The 17,602-nt window shown below is 37.3% G+C and overlaps 1 protein-coding gene across 2 annotated transcripts in view; it reads right to left on the bottom strand.

Moving 5' to 3' along the window:
- Positions 1-13,498: 13,498 nt before the first annotated feature.
- prkd1 (protein kinase D1) overlaps positions 13,499-17,602 on the bottom strand; it is a 35,477-nt gene continuing 31,373 nt past the window's right edge. For both annotated transcript variants that reach the window (XM_057344630.1, XM_057344631.1), the window contains 4 exons: positions 17,440-17,538; positions 16,547-16,814; positions 14,834-14,919; positions 13,499-14,589 (listed from right to left, as the gene is read on the bottom strand). In XM_057344630.1, coding sequence (XP_057200613.1) covers positions 14,371-14,589; positions 14,834-14,919; positions 16,547-16,814; positions 17,440-17,538 — 672 coding nt within the window. In that variant the 3' untranslated portion in view covers positions 13,499-14,370. The remainder of the gene's footprint in view (positions 14,590-14,833; positions 14,920-16,546; positions 16,815-17,439; positions 17,539-17,602) is intronic.

The raw sequence follows: 17,602 nt of genomic DNA on the forward strand, positions 1-17,602 counted from the left end.
ATATATATATATATATATATATATATAATTTAACATAATAAATATGTATATATTTCTGCAGAAAAAAGTTCATATTACTTATTGTTAGTTCGATATTTGAAAAGACCAATTTCATGCACTTTGAAGATAAAGAGGTGGTTTTACAAGACGTGGTTCTGTAAAAAGACTAATGCTATACCTACATTTTAAGGTTAATAATTTTTTGCCAGCTTATTAATGCCACAACATTAACTTGTCTTATTTATAAGCATAAGACACCCTGAAATTCACGTAACATGTAAGCAGCTGGCTCAGACACATCAACAGTCCACTCTGTTGAGGTCAGACCCCCTGAGACCACTAGACCCTGAGAAGTGAGTGTTTAACAGTAGCATAAGTGTCTTCATCAGACAGTTTATTCATCAAAATTATTGACATAATAAGCCGATGAGAGATTGTCATGGGCGAGCCTGTCACGAGTTATCCTATTTTCTGGAGGGGTTACCAATATCCTTAGTTCTGTTCAATGAGGGTAACCGACGCGGAGCACTGGCCACTTGTGCAGATGTCATGGGAAACGTTTGCGTAATCACTTGCCGTAATGTAATTATAAGGATTTTCTGCCCGTCGGATGGCTGGTGACGCTTGGCTCAGCGCTTCACTCAATAAAGTTTCTTGATTAAATCCAATTTGGAATTTCCCAGATCTAATAAAACCGTGTTGGTTTGGCATTGCTGTTGTCTCTTCGGGGCGAGATTGTGAGGGATATTTCATTTAGCTTGAGTGTCCCCTTTCATGTCCTCCTGAGTAATGCAGTGCACAGTGGACAGAAGTGAGAAAGCTTAAGGGAACTTTGTAAACGGCACTCAAGGGAGTGTTGGATTGGTGCGGCGAGAGCCTGGGAAAGTCGAGCATGCCTGCTTGTCAGGTGAAGTGATGTTTGAGCCGCGGCTCTAGACAATGAGTGGTGGCCGTGCAGGTAAACTCGGCTTTGGAAGAGAAGACATCGGATTAGGCCGCTGTAAAACCCACACATTTACTCAACTGGCATGTTGGTGTCGAGTTTCCCCCGAACAATGCCATGTGTTTGGAAACAAACATGACTCCCAACCATGTTTGCTGAATCGGAATCTGTGGGGAACACACAATATTGAATCCATAAACCGTATTAGATAGATTAAATGTATGCGTCCTTCGTGGTTTTCTACAATAAATAAACAAATAAAAAATAATAATTAATTGTTTTTGAGGCTGCTGCTTGTTGATATTTTGTTTATAAAAGCAATATATATGGGGTCATGTTTATTCACAAACATAAAAAGATGATTGATTACAAGCATGCATTTATTTATTATTGCTAGCTTAGGTACGTTGAATGTATGCTTACTTGTTTAAAAAACAGTATTGTTTGCTAATAACAAGCAAATAAGAGCAACAAGGAGGTCCCTTCATGCCATCCGCTAATAAATCCTAGCAAAATTTCCTACTGAACCATTTGCTCATTTCTTAAAATTGGGTTTAGTGTCTGCTCCCTAATTACGTCGGGGCAAGTTATGAACTTTCACCAAATTCTAACGCACACTCAGAAAACCGGTTAAAAATGCTTTTCTTTTTGTTATTTTCCAAGAGTATATATTTGCTCATGCTACGACAGTTATCTCTGCCTTGGGAAACATCCTTGGGAAAAAAAGACTAATTGGTAGAGGGCCGTTTAGCCCAAGCTCTCCCACCAATATCAGTATCTCCGAATTGTGGGAATATAAATTCTCTTGAGGGAATATGTGCGAGCGAGGCAAACACTTACCGCACCATTATTCCTCTCCCGGCTCTCTCCCATCAGCCTCTGTGTTTCTTGACAGCAAATGTAAGGGGAGGGGTCGTGCTGGTGCATTCTGGGATAGTGACACCTGCAGCGCCTTTGAAAGGCATGCTGTTTCTGTTCACCCTTGAGTCTGTGGATGTTGTATTGAGGTGGAGAAAGGAACCAGGCCCCTTACCTGTGCAAGACCAGGGACTCTGGTCGAGCCTGGTCTCGGCTGGCAGATTGGTAATGAGCGCCTGTATGTGGCGAGGCTCAGGCACGGTACCGGCCCCCTGGGGGAAATGTGGTGCGGGATAATGAGGGGGCTGGGGCTCTTAATGTGGCGCTGATTCATGGAGACCATCCGTCCGGATTACCTTTCTCACTGTGTGCACAATGTGGACAAGGATTCCCAGGGTTAAGAACAACACCACCAGATTGGCCCAGCAAGCCCTCGGGGAGATGGGCCTTTCCCAGGGTACAAACACTGTTGCGCACGTCGGGTTAATATGAACCGTAAATACCTGTTTGTTCCAAAATGCAGTTGCAGAGAGTTGTGGAACACAAATACAAATAACGGTTATGCAGGCTGCTGCAAAAGGCCACATAGCAGCCCCTAAACAAACAGAGAGAAGAGAGGAGGGATGGGTGCTGCATTGACACATAGGTGCTGTTTTCTATTTATATTCTTAACAAACTGCAATTCATTAATTAAATTATTATTGTCATGTGAGTTTATCTGAGTTTGCTATCTGTATTTTGAGTGGAATTCTTGAGGTTGTTAACTTGTGTGAGTGAGCAGTAATGTAGCATTTTTGTTGGTAATCTTAAAGCGATTCTCCCCAAAAAAAGGAAATTCTTTCATCATTTATTCACCCTCATGTCATTTCAAACCTGTATGACTTTGTCTTCTGCAAAACTCAAAAGAAGATATTTTTAAGAACGTTGGTGACCAAACAACATTCACCCCCATTAACTGGACGACAACAGAACTGATGACAGAATTTTATTTATTTTTTAAACTATCCCTTTAACTTTTAGTCCAAAAGAAGTATTCTGTTAAAGGAATAGTTTACCTTCAAAATGAAATTTCTGCCATTATTTACTCACCTTCTTGTCATTTCAAACCTGTATGACTTTCTTTTTTTCTGCAGAACACAAACAAAGATATTTACAAAAAAATTGGTAACAGAAAACCGTTGGTCCCCATTGACTTGCATTGGTTTTGTGTCCATGGGGGACCAAGTCAATGGGGACCAACGGTTTTTTGGTTACCAACATTTTTCAAAATATCTTTTGTGTTTGGCAGAAGAAAAAAATCACACAGGTTTAAAATTATGACAGAATTTTCATTTTGAAGGTGAATTATTCCATTAAGAGATCATATTTATGTCTTAAAAACACCTGTTTTTAAGAATATGGGTGTGTACACAAGAATACAAAAAGTTTATGCAAAAATGTGCATTTTGGCATAATTCCAACAAATAAAAAAGTATTTTAAAAAGTTAGTTGAGTTGGCCAATGGTTGGCCAGTTCCCAGACCCTCACAGACACACACATTCACACATACACTTGTCTTATGAGAGTGTAATCACTGGTCAGTCTCTCTGAAGCACTACATTGATGAGCTATGATTGCCCCTGATTGGTTAAAACCTCAAAGACAAAGAGACTGTGAAATATTACAAACGGCAGTTAACCATTTGCAATCATATTCAATGTCTACAAAGTTTACGAAACAAAAAGTCCTGAAATTTGATGCTGTTTGTTTCTTTTACGCTGAAGAAAAGCAACATGAGAGGTTTACCATCAGTAGACAATTTCATATTCCACGATGTGTCAAGCTGTATTTCAGGGAATTGTGATAAATATAAAATGTGATAAAAAAGGTAGATCACGTGGGTCTATTTATTTTCTGATCCACATCATGCTGAATGAAATATATACATAATATACACTACACATTTTTCTTTATTACAGTATCACAATTACTGTAAATAAACAACAGTACATTTGGAATCATTTTAACTACTTTTTTTCATGTTTCTTTGCTATAATTAAAAAAATATTCTAGCTCTTTTTAACAATGTTTTAAACAAAACATGTTTTCTGGGGAATATTGTTTTATTTTATAATGATTTTATAACTTTTTTTCTCAATATCACATTTTTTTATTTTATTTAGCAATTTTTAAACAAACTAAGAGCATATTTCTGGTGAGCAACACGTACTCCCTTAAATTTTAACAAAGACATATTCATTTTTTGGTTAATGTTATTAAAATTGTATAAGCGGCTGCATACAGTAAATATTTATTATAATTATTTATAATGTATTATGTAACAGAAATGACCCACCCATGACCTAAATATTTTCAATACATTTGTTATTACTTAAAAATGTAAACCATCATTACTATACACAGTATGTTGTGCAGTTAATAAAAAACACCAAGAGCACCAAGGTCTCAAAAAACAGTGGCGACAGTTCCACGATTCAATACAGGCCCAGATAGTGTCTGACAGCTCCTGTCCTCAGGTCTTATTGTAAAAGCATGAGGCCACTGTAGGTTTGTTTGTTTATGGTTTCCTTCATGCAAGCTGTCTGTTCAGATTCCTTTCAGTGACGGGAGAGAAATACTATTGGATCTCCTGTGTAAACAATGTTGAGCGAAGCATCCTTAACCACTGGCATATTTGTAAACAGGCAGTAAATGCATGACATGTCACATGTTGTTCGATGCAAGATATTAGGTGAATTGTCAGGCAGGATTTGTTTCAGAATGGTACAGACCCAGGTATGGACATACTGTATAAAGATGAGGGGGGAGTAGTTCATGACAGAATTTTCATTTTTGGGTGAACTATCCATTTAAGGTGCATTTATGTTATGTACACAAACGTGTGAGGCCAAAAGAAAGAGAAAATGTAACAACAAAAAGCTATTAGGGCTTAACTCTTTTGTTTATTTATATTGAGCCTTCTAGCATCTGAGCCCTCAAATTCAAATGTGTGGTGAAACAAATATTTACTAACCAGGAACCCTGTTTATAAACACAACTACTGCCATGGCCACTTCAGCCAGGGCGACAGTCAGGGAACTTGTCAAAGCAATGGTTTGAAAGGGTGTTTGATATGCTGAAATACAGGTAAAATTTCCCAAGTCACACTGTGCAAACAGCAGCTATTTTTGAGCCATGTGACAGTGCTTAAAGCTTGAAACACAGTGGCTCACTCCATGTGACTTTCTAATTAGAGTCTTTATGCCAAGACTGATGTCAGGAAGGCAAACTGTTTGAGATGCTGGAAAAAGAACGTGTTTCATGTACATACAAAGCACAACTTAGGGCAAAATAGATAGATATCGTTAGATAGATCTAGATAGATAGATCCAGATAGCTAGATCTACTTAGATAGATAGATCCAGAAATAGATCTAGATAGAGATCTATTCACAGTTGAATCTAGGTTCAGTTTGTCCCTCTAACCAAAACGCACCTTTCATCTTCAGCCCTTTACAGAGTTACTGAAGTGGACGGTAAACTTTGCTCTCTCCCTCATTTGGCCCCACACTGTGTAGAGAGGATGAAGTTAGGGAATAAATCACATACGTTTGGAGACAGCGATGGGTTTCAGAAGCGTTCTGCACACACGCTGCGCTCCTCCCGCACAGCTTTAGAAGAACCCTCTATGAGACCTGTGTGACCGGATGACAGTCTCATCTACTGGAGACTCGTTGGAAGGACAATTAAAGTAAAGATCTACGGGCACTGACAGGCATGGTATTTAGCAACCAAAAATAATTTCAAATCATTTCAATTAACCTTTCCTGTCGATGCATGGCTCTGGATGTGTAGGCTGTTGACCTTTGGAGAATATCAAAATAAGACGGTTGCTTAGGACAGAGATGCGGGGAAAAAAAGTCTGTAAAACACCTTTAAAGACATAATAGACATTGCGCCATTTGCTCCTCTTTCAATTAAGGATTTAGTTGGCGCACTGTCATGTCGAATTTCACCAGAGAGCGTTTGCATGTTAAGAGGACAGATGCAAAAACTCTAATTTTCTCACCTTATCTAATATGACAGAGAGCAAAGATAATCCCCCCAACCACCCACCCACCAACCACCAGCATTTCTTGCCAAATTACTCACCCCTGCAGGTGTGTTGATGATAGAAATCATCATCTTTTGAATCAAAATGTGGCCTAAAACTTTTTCTTTATCAGACACTAAATTTGCCAAAACCAGAATAAGAGAGAGAGAGAGAGAGAGAGAGAGCGAGAGAGAGAGAGAAAACAATCAACAGACTTTATTATTTTCTTTTCCTATTAAGTTTGAGCTATCCTTGGATCTCACTAATGGACAGTTATTGAATTTTTCTGACTACCATTGAAATGATGTTCATATCTGCGAAGAGAGAGAAATGACAAAAAATGTCATTTTATCCCTTAGAACATTGGTTTATCATAAGACCCCTTATTAAAGCTTGGACTCTAATTTTCTCCTTCGCACTTAGGGGGGCTTTTATGATTATGGTTACCAAGGTGATGTAAGGCACAGCCTCGTCTAAACAAAGCCAGTGTCACCGGAGTGAATAACCATGAGCAAGGTGAGCACCACCGCGGGAAATTGCATGCCATTACTGTTAATATTTACTCATTAAAACAGCCAGTGGCTGGAGAGATGCTTGCACAATTACTAATTTTTCAAATCAACCGCTGCACATACCCTTCATTATGACCTCTGAGTTCTTTGTCCTTTTGAGAAGATATGCTAAATTGAAACTGAGTGCAGTTATGTTGTCTATAGCGTGAGCAAAATCCGTTTTATGTTTGTACTTAAAGTATTAGGAGGCGGACTTGATGGCTGTTTACTGAGTTTAATGCTGTTTACTGTTTACATGCAAGACAATATTATGATCCTGCAAGAAATGAGATGCAGTATATAGTGCAATATATACGATATATGCTGTGCTAGTTTTTGTGGTTTTAAGAAGTGTAAACACTTTAGTCTATGAGGCATTGGATTGAAAAACACACACTGACCAAACCATCAGAAACTAAAAATTGAAGGGAACATTTTGAGCCTAGAAAGACAGGCTTTTTGTCTCGTAGAAATTATGTCTAATTCGGTCCAAGTGGTTGGATTGCTTGTCAGGTGCGTTATTTTAACTGTGGCCAGTGAATGACAAAACAATAGGGCACTGAGAGAAAATTGTACAGTGTAGAAAGGAAATGAAATACTACCTCCAAAACCAAAATCCTTTATGTGACAAATTTTCAAATAGAGGTTTTAGAACTTTTAGACCTTAGACAAAACTGACTGAACAAAAAGGGACATAAAATACTAGCTGTCAGTCACCACAAAAGACTGCACGTAGCTAGTACAAGTAGAAAGACAAATGGCATCCAGCTTCTGGAACTGTCACATGATACCTGCAAAAAGCAGTAAGTTATTTTTTTATATGTGAGAGCATCTGTCATATAATGACAATGTGTTTCATTTTAAACATCCTCAAAATTATTTACTGATCTTTACCTGTCTGCTTTTATCCAAGATGCATACAAGTATGTCAGGTTATGGTTAGTTTGCATAATACACTACAAGTACATTCATTTATCAATGTGTGCCAAAAACAAACAAATTATTTGCACTTGTTTCATAAATTATCTTGTATTGCATTAAAACTTCTGCCTTCTGTTTAATTTGCAAATTCATTTTTTAAGCCCAGTTCCCTCTACAGACAAACATTCTCACAAATTACACAGTCCCTGAATTTCTTGAAGTGTAGTAATTAGTGTCAAAATACAACTTTTTAACAAATTTTTAATAATCAACTATTAGTTGATTATTTTATTATTATTTTTACAAAGCCCAGCTTTACCGCAACCTATATTACATGTAATTAGCTTACAAGCAAAGCATATTAAGTGACACAGAATATTGAATCCGATTTTTTTAACTCTTTAAATAGTATGTTAAATAATATTGTAGTAATTCTTGCTATTTAACTTTAATATAAACTATTCAAAAATCAGTCGATGAATGATGTGCTCCAACTTTTTTCTCCTTATATTTAGCAAGCATGTCAATACAAACAGGATGACTGAACTATCAAAATGTGTTATTTTAATTGCTTATAAAGGTGACTGTTAATGTTAAAGTTTTGTTAAATCCGCCATGGATCTGTAGTGTATGTGAGTCAGCAATGGTCTCGCTAAAACATTTTTGGGTGTAATATCTCATAAATGCAAGTTTTGTGTGGACCACTTAAACTAGAAAATTGCAGCACTTGGGACTTCAAGTAAAAAAACTGATAAACATGCTCAATTGTGTTGTTTAATATGCAGAATTTTGAGCGAGCATTAAACTAATGCTTTGTGAATACTATTATCATGACTTTTTCAAATGAGGCATATCCAAATATATGCTCATGGCTGGTGCCACAGTTACTTCCAACTAGCATTAATATCCAACATGATTACATAATAATATGCTTACAGCTGGTCTAAGGAGCTTGTCACTAAGCAGACGCACATGTTTAAGTAAAGGAATGCATATTAAGTTGTCTTTAAATGTGTTCAGCTGCAGCTTTGCATTGTTGGGGTAGATCCAACTCAACTCAACTTTATTTATAGCGCTTTTTACAATTTCCATTGTTACAAAGCAGTTGTACATGAGACATATTGACTATAAGCAAAACAATTAAAGTTGTACCTGTAAAAACAAGAAAAAGGTGAAAACACAGAAGACAGACATACCCACATACAAAACACTCCACACACACACAATATGCACACGTACTAATACACATACACACACACACGGACGCGCAGACACATGCACACACACACACACACACGCACGCACGCACGCACGCACGCACGCACGCACGCACGCACGCACGCACGCACGCACGCACGCACGCACGCACACACACACACACACACACACACACACACGCACACACAGTGAGAGCACACAAGCACAGGTTAAATATAACAGACTATAAATTCCTATATGCAATATTAATTAAGTAAAACTTTAAAATTCTAAAGCAGCCCCCCCGGCCAGGCAAATAGTGCAAAAAAACAGTATGCAAACGGTAAGGAATCCAAAACTCCAATCGAGAAAAAAAACCTCAGGAGAACCCAGGCCCAACCAGGGGATTCCATCCTCTAGCAAAAGCTGCTGCCTCTGCACAAGCTCGACAGTGCTTGCACAACAAGGCTAAATAAAAATAAATAAACTTACTAATAAGGTAAATTATAGTTTTAAGACTTAAGTAACTTTAAGTAAATTCACGTGACGTATGGAACTTGGACTCTTAGAACTTGTCAGTGTGATCATGATCCAGATTTTGTAGTTCTTATTTGACAAACTTCTTGTTCCGTACTTGTAAATTGTTTTGGATTAAAGTGTCTGATAAATGACTGAGGGGCGGTTTCCCGGACAATGATTATCTTAAATCAGGACTAGGCCTTAGTTAAATTAGGATATTTAAATCAATTTAAAAAACGTATTTTACAAACAACTTTACATCTTGAGACAAAACAATCGCACTCATATATTTTAAGTTATGTCAGTGCAAGTTGTTTTCGATCAAGACACCTCTAACATTTAAATTAGTCTAGGATAGGTTTAAGCCCTGTCCGGGAAACCGCTCCTGAATGTACATAAAATATCAAAGAATGCATTGAAATTGTAATAGTGGCCGTTGACCTGCATTTTGTACCATTACTCCTGAAATTAGTTTGTTGTTTAATACTAAAATTTTGCTTTTGGTTATGTTTTATATATCATGTAGAACAGCAGTCTATTATAGAGCGATCATCTGTTGCAGCCGTACTCAAATTGCCCTGGTGTGTGAAGGAAGGCTTCTAATCTCTCCACCACCACCCTCTGCCAAGCCTGTAATCCCTCTAATCTGCACCACATCGCACGCAAACATACAGAGAATCGCTGCACATCCTTTCTGCGCCAATCCCAGCAGACCGAGGTCCAGCCGACAGCGTTTGCCTCTGTTAGTATGAAGGGGTGGTAATTTGTTTGGGGGATGGGTTTCAGTGGGCGGAAATAGATCCGGCCATCACTTCCGCCGTAAACCCTTTGCGTGCAAGACAAGTGTGCCAACTATTGAGTTCCAACTACAGAGGGCCATCTCAGTGGTCTGTCAACCTAGAATAACCTAATTTAGGGACACTTCTGGTGTGGTGAAATAACAAGGGCTATTTCGGTTTCTTCGCTAGGCAAGCGAAAACATTTTACGCAGCCTGACGATCTGTGTTAAAATTTGCATGAGCCTCTTATCTACAGTGTTGCCCAACAACTCTGCCTGAAATGACAAACAAATGAAAGCATATAAGCAGATTTTAAGCGAAATCCTCAACGTGTTTAGCCACTGATTATGCAATAATGCTGGGACTAAAAATAGTTTGATGATGTAAAGCGAAAACAGAGTGACATATCGGAGTTTGATGGAAATGAATGCATACCCTCCATGCCCCTCAAAGCCCCCACTCCACCCCAAAACCCACATTCCCCGTCACTCCCTGACATTCTCTGCACTTGAAATGTTGCTCTATAATTGATGTTGATCTTAGCATGTGTACAAACTGCACTACAAATTAGGATGGAAAAGGTTATCATAATATTTAGCTAGTCTAATTTGTCGGCTGAACAACTAGTGTAGAAATTCAGAACAGGAACATATTTTAAGTGACAATTTAAGTTATAAGACAGAAATGATACACTCAAGTAATTCCAACAGTCAATCCAAGTTTGGTGACAAAAGTTATTAGCTTTGCTAAAAAACTGATGGTTTAGATTTCAGTTTCAATTGATTTATTTAAAAATGTTTGGACCACTCAAAACTCAAGAATTGTTCAGTTTGAGACGATCTGACCATGTGAATGAATGACGATTACAGATGTTTTATGTATTTTCACACCTCCTCTTTAAATCTCGTTTCATTTATATTTTTTGTCATTGATATGTTTACTTAACTATACTCGGTCTTTTAACGTTTAGTACGCCCTGTTTGTCTACTAGCCTATCTGATCTTTTTCAGTTTCTGTTTTAGCGTCCTCTAGTGCCCTACTTAAATATTGTGCACCTATTTTGTAATTTTGAGGGAAAAAAACCCATCTGTGTAAAAAAACTTCAAACTAAATAAAACTGAACACATTTTTAATATTGTTTATGTTTTTACGATTAGACGTGGCCTATGTTCTTTAAATGTGAATTAAACGAAGGCAATATGGGCTAATTTTAAATATACCTCTTTCCATTTAGACTATTTTATCTATATTTATTTATTCGCGTTTTTAATCTGTCCTTATTTGTGATAATGCTAATTTAATTTCTGTATTCATGTAGGCTAAACGACATTTTATGTGATAAGAAATAATATTTTTCATCCTATTAGCCTATTACAGTACCATTTTGTCTATTAGACCGGCATTTTTGTGCCGCATCTTTATGTTTTTAAGAATTTGAAAATTACGACAAAAAAGTATGGCATGGTTCATCTTTAGTTTATTTTTCTGTTGCAGGAGCAGCATGTTGATATCGATAGGAAAGCTGTCGCGCGCGCGGCAGCCCACAACTCCCGTGCAACAGCCACTGGATAAATCGTTTGAGTCAGTCCTACAACTTGACATGTTGATTCAAGGTACATGGAATTATGTCTTAATGCAATTGTAAATGTATAGATAAATAGCTCACTAAATTAAAAATCTACACGTTAAATAAATAGTTACATTAAAAATAATTACATTGTGCCTTTTATTTCTGTTTTAAAGAAACATAAATCGTTCGATAGGCTACGTGGAAACAGCGTTGCTGCTTGACTCGTGAAATGAAAAATCATTTATTCGGCTCATTTTTGCACCGTGTGCTTTCATGTTTGTTGCTCAACACGGAATCGGGGAAAATATTTGCGTGTTTTGTCTGACAGAACCAAATAATTCAGACGTGCGAAACTATTATATTTGTTTTCCTTTTGGTGAAATTGTCTGTGCCAACGCAGACAGGATGAAGAAAAAACGGAGTTACTACGGCAACAATCCTTTCAGGATATATCTCTGTCTCTCTCCTTTTTTTTTCAAAATATGCAATTGCAGAACATATGGTTACTCGCTGTCAAAGCTGTGATTATTCATTTGCATACTAACTATTTTCCAAGTACGCATTCCCTCGGAAACATGTGCAACTCCAGCAGTTACATATTAGCCTACATGGGGAGCAAAAAAGGAAAACGTGTTAATAAGAAATTTACTAAGGCATGACTTAATACATTTGTTGCTTTGATATCACTTGATTTATAATATTTAAGCTTGTCTCAGAAATTTTAGGTTGTTATGTATTTGCTTTTTATTAGGTTATTTATTTGTCTGAGAAATTCGTCCAATAAGCATAGTAGTTAACATTTGTTTAGGGAAAAGCGTTATAGTGAGATTATTTTAAAGACAGTAATTACATATCTTCCGAGGGTGGACATTTTGTCATCTGACTGGAACATTTGTTAATTAAATTTCATTGTTATATTAGTTTAAAAGTTTGTGGGTAGACTAAGAGCTTTTATTACTCGGGTGTAAACTGTTTCTGATATTAATAATAATATCAGATAATATAAAATGACACAGACAATAATAAAATGATAATAAAATGATTGATAATAAATGAATGGTAATGATCCGTTATATTTATTATTATCATTATTGTTGTTGTTGCCGTTACAATAATTACATTTGGGTTTATATAGATAGGCTACCACTGCTTTTCCGTGTAAAAACCTTTTTTTTATCGTTATAATTTAAGTGGTTGTCGTTCAAGAGTAACACCTGCACTGCTGGCCGTATTCTCTATCTATTGTGGGGAGGAGTTTGGATGAGAGAAAACAGACTCAAATCATGCGCAACTCGATAGACAGCCCATCTGTAAGATTTGTCCCTTTCTTTCAGTATGAGCTCGTCATCTTGTCCAGGAATAGGCTAATGGCGTTGTGCAAATGATTCATAAAGACCGGCTGGTGTTTCAGAATGGAATATTTGCAAATTAAGCAGGGAAAAATGATGGAGAACAAGCGTGTAATTGTATAAGCTAAATGTCATAACGTGTTTACCTGTTGTCTTGACAAATGCGTTAAAGGATGAGCTAAAACACAACAACCAGGGGTTATAAATTGTATTGTAATATTTCACTACGTTATTTTTAATACTAATATAAATATTCGTAAATGATTTTGCAAATCAATTATTTAGACTTCATAGTCTCCTTTTAAGTTATTTGAAAGTCTGCTTCATGATACTCATAATAATACAACCTAAATATGCAAAATGTTCCAAAACATCGTTACTGTTTTGGTTAAGAACGTTAATCTCTTCTAGCCGTCTGCAAACGGTGTTTTATTAGAGAGGCGTTGGACTGTCCCACCAACCCAACTATTAGGCTTTAAAGCTTCATAAGCATATAGCGCCATCTGTTGATTAAGAACTCCTCTTCAGGGGGCCAGACACCAGAAAACCTGCACTGGATATGACCATAAACAAGCAAAATGCCAAAAATACATAGCCATTCAGTTCACAGTACATGTACAGTATGTGCATACTCCCCGCCTGTCCCTTCAATACTCACCTTTGCACTTTCCAAAACACCAGCCCGCAGCTTGCACACATTCCAGCCCATAATTAAACAAGTACCAAAACAGAGACACATTTTGGTAAAAACATTTAATCAGGCTTTTTATACAGAGTTGCTGGTGAGTAAATAATTTTACAGAGAGGAGGTTTACCTTTGACATCTTCGCTTGAAGGGAAACACTGAAACTCTGTCATAATACGGCTTGCTTACCACCTGTATTGTTCCATCTCTGAAGAAGCAAAAGGAAAGACGTCCAGTGCACAGACAATGTTGCTTAGCAGTCTTGCATTGCACAGAAACTAACAAAAGCAGCCCTCAGAGTGCACATACACACACTCACGCATACACACATACATTCAAAAGCACACAAACACAATACCACGAAAGCTATAAATGCTCTCTGTTATACAATTCTCAAGTTATTTCCACTGATGCAATGGTCACCACAAAATTACAGTGGCATTAACCAACTTTCAAAGCAGAATAATTTCCCAAGACCATATAAGTTATGTTTCTCACATATTTTTATAAACTTTTTAGTGAGTTATACTGTACAAACAACACTGCTGCTACAGTGTTTTGTCACTGAGTAATAGCAAATAACGTACTCATAATATTATTCTAAAGCTCCAAAACCAGACAACAGTAATGAGCGAAATAATAAGCCTGCAAAAGTTAAATATAAAGTCTGAGTGTAGTTGTTTTTTATGGTTTTTTGAAAGCTTGAGTGTGATTGTGTGTTCCACAATATATGGCTAGTTTGGCTTTTGTGGTTCAGGCACTGCATGTGAGTTTAGTGAAATTTGTGCTTAATCTATAGTGTAGTGTTAAAATTGTGTCAACAAGTACTTTTGTTTGGAATTGTCAAGGCAGTTGGTTGAAGTCTTGATTTAGCTGTAAACAGTTTGGCTTGAGCTCCATTGTGCCCTTAAAGGGACAGGCAGCAATTTACAGCACACTGACTCTGTCGCTGAGCATGCTCATCACAGCCTCTTCAGACTCCGCCTCTTCACGTACATTAGCATGAGGGTTGATTAAGTGGGCTGGGTACTGAAGTCCATTTTGTTCGGCGAAATTCTCCCAGCGCAAATCATCGCTTTCGTGGGTGATATATCGCTCCTGCATTTTGCACTCCAAAGTTCGCAGGTCCAGCCACATCTGGTAGTCCTGTCATGAAGATATATCTTTAGGGATCAAAATAATTCCATGGACAACCTTAGTTTGACTCCAACCCTAAAACACACAATTACTTGAAATGCAAATCTGTTTAATTGTGGTTGGAGCTAAACTCAGGACAGTAATCCAGGATCAGAATTGTTAATGCTACAGTAATGTTGGAGGGGCAGTGTTTCGTGTTGATATCGTAACATCAGTTTTAGACAAAGTATATAAAAATAGTGATCTTTCTAACCTGTAACCAGGGATGGCTGAGAGACTTGTCCACGCTGTAACGCTTCCTCATTTTGACTTGCAGCAGGTTATTAATGAGGTCAATTGCTGCAACAACAAAACAGGTTGTCAGCGAGCGGACCGTGGCGGAAAACCTGAAGGATTTTCTGTCCAGAGGGATAATGAGCAAAACCAACATCATGTTAACATTATTTCAGGGGTCAGAGATTTCTGAGACACTCCAAAGTTTCTGAACCTTGGGGCCCCCGTGCTTTAGTCTAAGGGCTCGTTCGGCATTACTCACATGAGTGGCTCGTAACAAAAATTGAGCAGGATCTCTTTATTTAACCCTCTGCCTCTCTTCTCTTTATCTTCTGCTTCCCCTTTATGTCTCTTTCAGTTCTTTCTTCTGCATTAACGTATTGAGGTAGTCACGCAAAGACGACTACAAGTTCTTCATTTAACTGAAGATTTTCTTTCAAGTTAGAATTTTGAAAAAATCCTGAACGAGATTACATATTGTTGCATAAGGACAATGTACTAATTATTCAAGGGTAAAATATTTATTTCTAATTATTATTTATTAATAAAACAGAACAATTTTATAGTAATATATACGTAAATACACACACAATTAATGAATAATATTTGTTTTACATTGTTTTTTTATTTTATAAAAACTAGGACAAAATATTTGTTGCTATGGAACGTAGTAATAAACGTAATTTATTCTGTAATTTCTCCATATATTTATCAAAAGCACTTTTTGAGTCTTGCACGCTATCATGGAACTTAATTATTTCACTTCAGAGTAAACAAAACCGAATTCAATTAAAACAGAATGTAATTGTTAAAAATATGCTATACTTGATAGCAACTAAACTATACAAATAAATAAAAGTATGTGATTAATTTGTTCAAGCTGCCTGCGTTCTTAGATAAAAACAGCTCTGGTTTTCTGGATATTTTAACGAGGAAGAAAGAAGACCTTAGCAAATAAACAGGGTCAAAGGTGATGCCATCAAAAATCTGCTCAAGATAATGAGATGAAGGTCAATTCTCTTCATACAGATTGCATATGACTTACACGTAAATATAACCTATTCCACGCCACAATCCCAAGCCTTAACCTTAATGCTGACTATATTTTCATGAGCCAAGTAAAAAATGATGTTTGGCGTGTTGAGGTCATCTCTGTGTAGTCACAGTTCAGAGATAATTACAAACACCGGACTTCAAATATGAATATTAAGTCTAAAAGGCGTATATTTAAAGAAAGATGAAGAGACTTCAAAAGCTAAGCATGCTACATTTAACTAGACTAAAAGTGTGGATATACACTATATGGCCAAAAGTATGTCATCATTTATTCACCTTCATGTCATTGAAAACCGATGACTTTTTCTGCTGTGCAACACAAAATAACAACAAAAAAAAAGGTAGTTTTGTGTCCATACAGTGCAAGTCAATGGAGGCCAATGTTGTTTGGATACCAATGTTCTTCAAAATATCTTCTTTTGTGTTAAGCCGAAGAAAGAAAGTCATAAAGGTTTGGAATAAAATAAGAGAGAGTAAATGATGTGCCTTTAATGCAATGTCACGTTTCATTTGCCTTGCAATGAAAGTCTGACATGAATAAATCATGACCTATTCACATTCTTTGTTAACTGTGCCATATGTGACATACATAGTCTATTAAAGCTTACAAAAGATCTCAGTTCAACCCAAAACCTACCTTCTGGGGTCACTGTTTTCCACGGGTTGGGTGGGTACATGAAAGCAGCATTCTGAATTTGGTCGTGAATGTCTTCATCCTCATTAAAGGGGAAAGTTCCACTGAGACTAACATAGATGATGACACCCACAGACCACATGTCCAGCGAGCGGTTGTAGCCCTTGTTGCGAAGCACCTCCGGGGCGAGATACGCAGGCGTGCCAACTACTGAACGCCTGAAAGACTTCTCTCCAATAATGCGTGCAAAACCGAAATCGCACAGCTTCACCTGCAAGTCAAACGAATGAACAATGAGCATTTCAAAAACCAGACACCTGGAGAAACTGGCTATTTAACTCGACTAGGACTGAGACGCACAAAAGACCAAAAAAAAAAAAACATGCCTTTTCTCTTGCTAGCTTTTAACACCACAGACGCCGTAATAATCAGTTGTCAGGGAACGAAAGTCAAGTGAAATTATCACCCAGTTGGATGTGGTTACAATGTATCTCCTGCTGATCTACATTTTAAAACCTTTAAAACATTTGCTCAAGAACAACAACAAGCACCTGAGCACCTTTCTGGGAAATATTTGTAAATGATTTGTTTAACATTCTTCCAAAAATGTTTGTCTCAAACAGTGAGTCATCCTTCTGCTCGAGAGCGTCCAAAGACATCTCGCTCGGCAGGCGCGAGAAACAATGGGAGGATAATTTAGAAATCTTTCATTAGAATGTAGAGACACACACAACCCTTTGCCTTAAGCGCGCCACCAGAATGCTATAATTACCATCTTTTATTCTTGTGCATTTACAAAAACAGATCCATTTATGTTAATTTTGGTGTGGCCTCACTTCATTCACATATTTCCTTTCTTTTGTCTTCGAGTCTCTTTTTGTTGGGTTTTTACTCACTTGTGGAAAAGAGTCAGCTGAGGCTAACAAAACATTCTCGGGCTTCAGGTCACAGTGAACGATGTTTTTGAAGTGAAGGTGGCGGAGTGCCACGAGAATCTAGAAACATGCGTAAAATGTAACACATAAATGACAACTTTACGATTTCTTTATCATGCATATA

The sequence above is a fragment of the Triplophysa rosa genome, linkage group LG10, assembly GCF_024868665.1.
Source record: "Triplophysa rosa linkage group LG10, Trosa_1v2, whole genome shotgun sequence".
Lineage (NCBI taxonomy): Eukaryota > Metazoa > Chordata > Actinopteri > Cypriniformes > Nemacheilidae > Triplophysa > Triplophysa rosa.